Consider the following 6,914-nt stretch of genomic DNA (forward strand, 5'->3'; position numbering starts at 1 on the left):
CTTCCCCCCAGGTGACACTGCTGGGTCACCTCTGCCAGCACCATGGCCACAGACCACCAGGCTCCGGCAGGTGAAGCACTGACAGCCTGCAACCCCTAACACCTGGGACCAGTGTCCTGCCCCTGTGGAGATTCGTGTCCCTCCAGCAGAGCTGAGCTTTCCCTCCTTTCTCCTGGCTGGATCGAGTGTCCCCAACTCCACAGAGCAGGCTGGTCCTCCAGAGAGGGCCACCGAACGGGGAGGCACCCCAAGCCATCAAGCAGCTTGAAGGCAAAGCAGTGACTTGCCGTGGAAATGAAGTGTTTATTATGACCAAGCAGAGATACAGGGGCAGGAGGCTTCACTGTAAAAGGTGCCTCAGAGACAGGGAGCTGTGGTGTGCCGGAGGGAGGCCCTCATTTGCTTTCCAGCTGCTCTAGAGGGAGCGAGACACCCCCCTCTCCCCAAGCACCAACAGGGCAAGGTTCTGCCTTCACAAGGGGGTCTATCACCTCAGGACCACTCCCCCAGCCAGTCCTGGCTGCGGCCATCAACCCCACGCAGAGGCGCAAGCGCCGTTTCTACAAAAATATCCTTCCCTCCCAAAAAAAAGACTGTAGAGAGCAGGCAGGGCTCCCACGGTACAGTGTTATTGCTCAGTGTGACAGGCGGTCAGACACAGGAACTTAAGGCAACAGGAATAAGTGCACTAGGTGGGCCCCCCGACGCGTGCACGGCACAGCCGGGCCCCCACCCCAGCTCATTGTCTCAGGCAGTCCTCGGTGACACCCTGCGCGGCCAGCTCCGCCAGCACATTGTCCAGGTAGTTGGGGTCAGGGTAACCGTGGCCGCTCAGGTTTGTGTCCATCTCCGTCTTGTGGTGGATCTCGTTCCACACTACCGTGTTGCTCTCGCCGGTGGTGCTGGAGGTGCCCACTGTGAAAATCAGGCGTCTCTTCCAGGCCACCCTAAGGAGCTCCAGGACCTAAAGGTGGAGAAAAACCAAAGCTGGCCTTCAGCAGCTAGGAGACTTGAACCATAAAAGCAGCTTGCCAGAAGCTTAACAGCCTAAATCCTTGTCGTAGCAAGAGGAAACCAAAGATCCCAGCATCAGAAGGGATCTCCCTCACCTCCTCGTTACCCATGTGGCTTCCCTGATGGGAAGGACCGTTCCCTGCACATGCTGATCTTCCAGGACGTGAAAAATACTGGCACAAGTTGAGACAAACACACCCACCCAGAGGAAACTGGGATGGGAAGAGTCAGCAGCGAGACTTTCCGAGCTCAGCAGTTTTAAGTGCAAACCCTTGTAACTGCATAGCCCAAGATAGGCCAGGACTGTCTTCCCAAAAGATCAGATGGGATTTTGTTTAGTAAAGGGATGAAGGAGAGTACATCTTCACAGTCAAAGTTGTGAAGAAGCAGCAAAGGTCTTCAAAGGCAGAGGGGTTACAAATACATGTAAGGAACTAACAGCATGGACAACTACTAAGAATAGCTGGTTAGCATCACGAGGACAACTCCCAAAAGCAACCCTGTTGTGCCAATCCACCAACACAGGGCCAAGAGACAACCCGAGAAGGATCATGTTATCAGGGTGTGATACCTTACCTTTCTGCCCTTCTCATTGTCTGGTAGATAACAATAGCGAGGAAAGCCTCTTGCCGTGTAAGGCATCCCAGGGTTGGGGTGCTCAGGGCCCTGCAATAGATAAGACATATTTGGCATGGACACATCCATCTTCATGAGTTGGACAATCCCTCAGCAGCAGGATTTGACACAGGTCCATCTCAAAGCAGCTCTTCCATGTAAAAGGAGCAAGGTATTGCTGATGATGAGTATGAGGTATCTGACTTGTTCTTATGGGACATGCGAGTATTACGGGTCCTCCAAGAGGGGTCTCATGTGGGGATACAAAGCCAGCTCTTCAGATTACTTAAATTCTAGGTGGTAGACAGCCCCATACCACAGCTTTTTCCATGTGGTCTGATGACACCCTAAAAAGACCACCCAGCTCAAACCTTTGCAAGCTCACTGCAACCACCGAAACATCAGATGTGGGTTGCGAAAGAAGACATTGGGACCTCTCCCACCTTGTGAGCGTGGGCTGAGTCTCCTCTCTGCTTCACACAGACATTCGTCTTTACTATAGGTGAAAGGCTGTTGTAGACCCTGGGGCCACGCTCGAAGGGGGAAAAGATCTTTCATGGAGGAGACTCAAGTCACCCATACATTGAAGAACAGCCGGTGCAGCTGCTGGCTCCAGGCAGCAGGTACTGTACTAGATCCCCGTGCTTCTCTGGGAGGCTCTCACAGCTTATGCTATCCATTAGCAGCCGTTCCTGTGAGCGTGCCGTGCACTCACCTGGATGCCTCTGCTGATGTGATACACAATCTGGATTGTCCCGCAGTCCTTGTGGCCAGGGAGGGACTGGGGAAAAGTGGAGACCTCCATCCTCCCTTTGGGCTGAGTACCGGTTTTCTCTCCATAGATGGTTTTACAAGAGGGGCACTGCAAACTCCCATCCTGCAGGGAGAGGGAAGCAGGCATCAGAGCTCCACAACCGAGTCACCTGGGCACAGGGGACCTGGTGGGGACAGGCTGGCTTGGTACCTTGTTCCCGTTGGAGTACATGGCCAGCATGCAGAGCATGTGGAAGGAATGCTGGCAGTTTGTCAGACGACCGACCGTCTCCGGCTTGATCGTGCTGCACTCGCATGCGTCACTGTAACCTGAGGGGGCGGACAGCTTCTCCATGCAGATGATACAGTCCTAGAGTCCAAGACAGCAAGGAGAAAACCACCATGCAGTGCGAGCACAGGCTGATTGTAACGACTGACCCACCAAGGAGGCAATCAAGGAGATACTTCAGGAAGATTTGCCTTCAACTTTAATCCTTCTCTTTGAGGTTTAAAGGCACAGAGACAGGTTTCCTGTCTGGCTGGTATCAGCCCATCTTGTGCTCTTGGACAGCAAAAGGAGAGAGTGGGAACTGAGTACAGATATGTCCTGCTCCTCTTCAGAGCAGCTCCAGTGCAGGGTTTTGATCTCTGTAGTTTTGACCTCTATGAGCACTGAGAGGAGACCAAAGTCAAACTCCCTCCTCCACCCCAGGCCCTGCAGCCAGGTCCAAGGGAAATGGGGAGACATTGCCAGGATCAGCTACTCAACCTACACCATGCTTTCTCTGTCACAGTCCTCTGATGAGGACAAGTCCCCAGTTACCACGTGTGGGCTTCAGGCAATGCTGAGGCCTCTCCACCTAGCATCAACAGTGCCATTGCAAGCAGCAGTATCTACCATATGGGATGCCCAAGGAAGGATGGTCCTCAGGCATCACCGTGGTTTTCACAGCACCCCAGTGAACAGGCCACTGGGCAAGCCGGAGTCACTTCACTGTCCTCTCACCTCATCGGCAGGAGAGCCCTTCACCTCTTCCAGGTACTTCTTCACCACTGCTTCTGGCTCGGTTGGTGTCGCTGCACAGGGAGAGAGATGAGAAAAAGAGAGGAGAAGTCAGACATGCTGTGAGGTATGACAGGAATGTGCAGGGTGAGCTAGAGAGAAAGGAGACAAGCAAGTCACTGGCCAGGACGCCAAGGAGAAAGGTTAGGGTTCGAGGGGGAGAAGAGGCTGCTCCAGCTGATCCCTACAAGCCCTGCAAGGGCTTTGCTATCAGAAATGGCTACCCCTAGGACCGTGGGCGCCGCAGATGGGACAACCCACTGGCGGATGTTGGTGCCCTTTGTCGTACACCCAGGGGTCCGCCTGTAGCTGCTGTGCTCCAGTTCTTCCCACGTACACCAAGTGATGCCAGCCAGGTGCCAGCTGGACTTTGTGTTTGATCTAGGATCAAACTCAACCCAAGGTCTCACTGGGATAGAGGATTACATCACCTGTGGTGTCAAAGGAGAAAAGGCATTCCCACATGGCCCCAGCTGACAGGGACCTTCTCGCACCCTGCAGCTGGCACCTGATAAGGAGAGACCCAGCGATACACTAACCTTCATGCCCTGTTTCAAGTATGGCAGAATGAGCCTTGCATCCTTAGCATGAAATAGCAGCCTTTCTCTCAAACTTCTACACACTCAAATCCAGCAAGACACAGCGCAAGTCACAGGGTATATAAACCAAACCAGCTTTGTAACAGGTACCCTATTTGCAGCACACGACACTGATACCTTCACATTTTCCTAAATATAGTCCCTGCTTCCCATCCACCCAGGCACGGACACCTGAGGAGCCCACCAGCATCAGCAGCCTGGTCCCCTCGGAGGCGTTACGGGATTAAGCAACAAACATCACACAACACCCAGAGCAAGTTACCGCCGAGAGCATCAGCAGCCACCTCAACTCTCAGCCCATCCTTTCGGAGCTGCCCAGCAAGGCTTGGCTTAAGCCAGCAAGCATCGCACACCTCTGCACGGTGCCCAGCCCCGGGCGAGAGGAGATGAGCCCCTTACCGGTCATCAGGCCCGTCACGGAGGCTGCCAGGCTCTTCCACCAGTCTAGGAAAGGAAACATTTGCACAAATGACGTTATGACTCCACCTGGCAGGAGGCAAAAGAGAGACCTGTCACTTGGCTCGGAGGTAACCTCACCCTTCCTTCCCAAATCTACTTCTGGAAGAGATCAGGGGAAAGCTGTGCCGTGACAAATGGGACGGCAAAGGCGTAGCTCTTCCTTCTCTGTTCTCCTCCATCCTGGCCGGCCGAGCCACCGGGGCAGTTCGGGGAGCAAAGGAAATGCTAGCAGCAGCCAGACAGGCCACAAGCATCCGTGCCCAACACCCCAGGGCCTCACAAGGAGTTGTACTCCAACACTGGCCCAAAGAGCTTTGCTCTCAAGCTCGTTTCTAAGTCACTGTAGGACATCAACTGTGCTTTAGCACAGAGAGTACTGCTACTCCAAACTGCCACGCTCCCAGGTGGATGCAGAGCATCGCCACGTGCAACTGCTGGGCATCAGAGCTGTGGGTGTACCTGCACGACAGGCATCTTCAGCTCTCCCCATCCACCTTAGGGCTTTCAAGGAAGATGGAGGGTTCACAAGTGTGCCTCTGTGGTTGAAAAAGCTGTGCATCAAGAGACAGTCACACCGGAGCCAGCACCGAGCTGTTCTGCCACCCCAAAAAGCAGTCTCTGTCAGCAGCAGGAAGGGGTGGGTGCTATTTTCTGGATAACCACTCTTCATGGTAGAGGCAAACATGGTGAAGCAGAAGGGAATGCCACAGGTGTCATTAAACAGGCAAAGACCTGGATGGCACAGATCCTGTATCACGTAGGAGCCCCTCGTTCCCCTGAACACCAGCTCTGCAAGCGGCTAGTGCTACAGGGGCACCTCGACAGAGAGCACAAGGTCGCCCTGCACACAGACAGCTGGGTGAGATGCAGCCAGGGAAGAGACGCCTGTTCACTGCAGACAATCTAGCTCGGGGCAACAGAAGAGAGTGAGGCAGAGCTCTAACGTGGGTGGAAAATTGTTTAGCTAAGGAAGGCTGATGAACTGGGAGCTGGACTCTCCTAAATGAAGACACAGTCGTTAAGATGAGTTATTTTCAGAAGGGGATTCCTGGCCATCCTGAAACACATAATTTCTGGCAGCACTAGCAGGCGGAAGGGATAACTGAGCACACAGAGCAAGAAAAGGAGCCCACAAGGTGAAGGGATGCTCCCTCCGAGTGCCGGTGCCGGGCAGGAGGAGAGATGCCTGACATCTCAGGCAGAGCAGGGCTGTGAGGATCACCCTCTGGAGACCCTTAGTCAGGAAGGTGGTAACAGGACAAAATAAGCATTAAGCCAAAGAGCAACACGGAAGCAGGTGTTTTCCACTTCAGGGGCATGCCAAAATTCCCTGGAAAAGCATTTCCAAGAACTGCCACAAGAAGAGCAGGAAACAAACAGGAGCCTGGGCAAGCCCCAGCCTTCCAGCTCTCAGGCCAAGAGCTCAGCAGTGCCAGGAGCTGCTTCAAGGCCTCATCACCAGACCCCACAGGGAATGCAGCTCCTTGCCTTGTCTTTTCCAAAGGGGAGAAACAGGTCCAGGAATCCTCTCTGCTGGGACCTTGCTCGCACGCAGCGGATCAAGAGCTGCCAGCCAGGAATGAGTCGCAAGGGGATGCGATCAGTCTGAACTGTCTCAGCTCATTATCAGAGCTCAGCTTGGTGTTTACTGTGCCTGAAGCCCTCCCAGCTGTGTGCTCTGTGACATCCGTGCTCCAGGCTGGCAAACACAGGGTGGCACTGTCCACACGTGGCAGTTGGAACCAGGCTCTGGTTTGCAACCGCAAGAGACCTTCATGGTCACATGGGAGACGGAGGCTTCAGCTTCTTCTGGTCTGCAGGTTTTGGAGAGGACCGTGTGAGCAGGGCTAGCTGCTACCCACTGTAACTCCATCCGCTTCCACGAGTACCCGATCACGATGATCGCCACATTCCCGTTCCTGAGGATCCCGTGCTGCCTGCCAGACTGACCACCAAGTCCTCCTCCAACTGCATTCTGTTTTCGATGTGGCTCTTTTTGAAGTGACCTTCTTGTCTCCTCTGGCTATGGGCTGGAGAAAACAGTGCCAAAAAGATGCACAGACAAGGTGGTGAAGACAGCGAGGGAAGCGAGCCGAGAGGCTGTGTTACACCAGAAGCAACACCTGCCCAGTACTTGGCAGAACGCCCCAGCTCACCTGCTCCCACCTGCACAGCAGATCTCAGCAGCTTTAGAGCAATTCACCTTGTTCAGGATAGTGGAGGATGCTCCTTCCCTGCAGCCCCTGCTGTGCATTTCTCTTGCTGTTGACTTTCCTTCCTCTGTAGCAGCTCAGAGAAAAGAAGAGATGACTTGCCCAAGAACTGGCCAGGCTCACTCGAATCAAATCAATGAAATAAGACAAAAATCCTGCTGCAGAGCCAGGTAAGAGTGAGGACAAGAAAGCTCTTTG

The 6,914-nt window shown here is 54.0% G+C and overlaps 1 protein-coding gene across 1 annotated transcript; it reads right to left on the reverse strand.

The window, feature by feature from the left end:
- Positions 1–607: 607 nt before the first annotated feature.
- Positions 608–4,488, reverse strand: LOC104082493 (probable E3 ubiquitin-protein ligase DTX2; the record flags this gene model as incomplete). Its single annotated transcript, XM_009585634.1, has 6 exons — positions 608–964; positions 1,591–1,680; positions 2,345–2,506; positions 2,594–2,752; positions 3,389–3,459; positions 4,444–4,488. Coding segments are annotated over 6 exons (752 nt in total), but the record flags the coding sequence as incomplete, so codon positions are not given.
- Positions 4,489–6,914: the final 2,426 nt, after the last annotated feature.

Source organism: Fulmarus glacialis, unplaced genomic scaffold (genome assembly GCF_000690835.1).
Source record: "Fulmarus glacialis isolate BGI_N327 unplaced genomic scaffold, ASM69083v1 scaffold27239, whole genome shotgun sequence".
NCBI lineage: Eukaryota > Metazoa > Chordata > Aves > Procellariiformes > Procellariidae > Fulmarus > Fulmarus glacialis.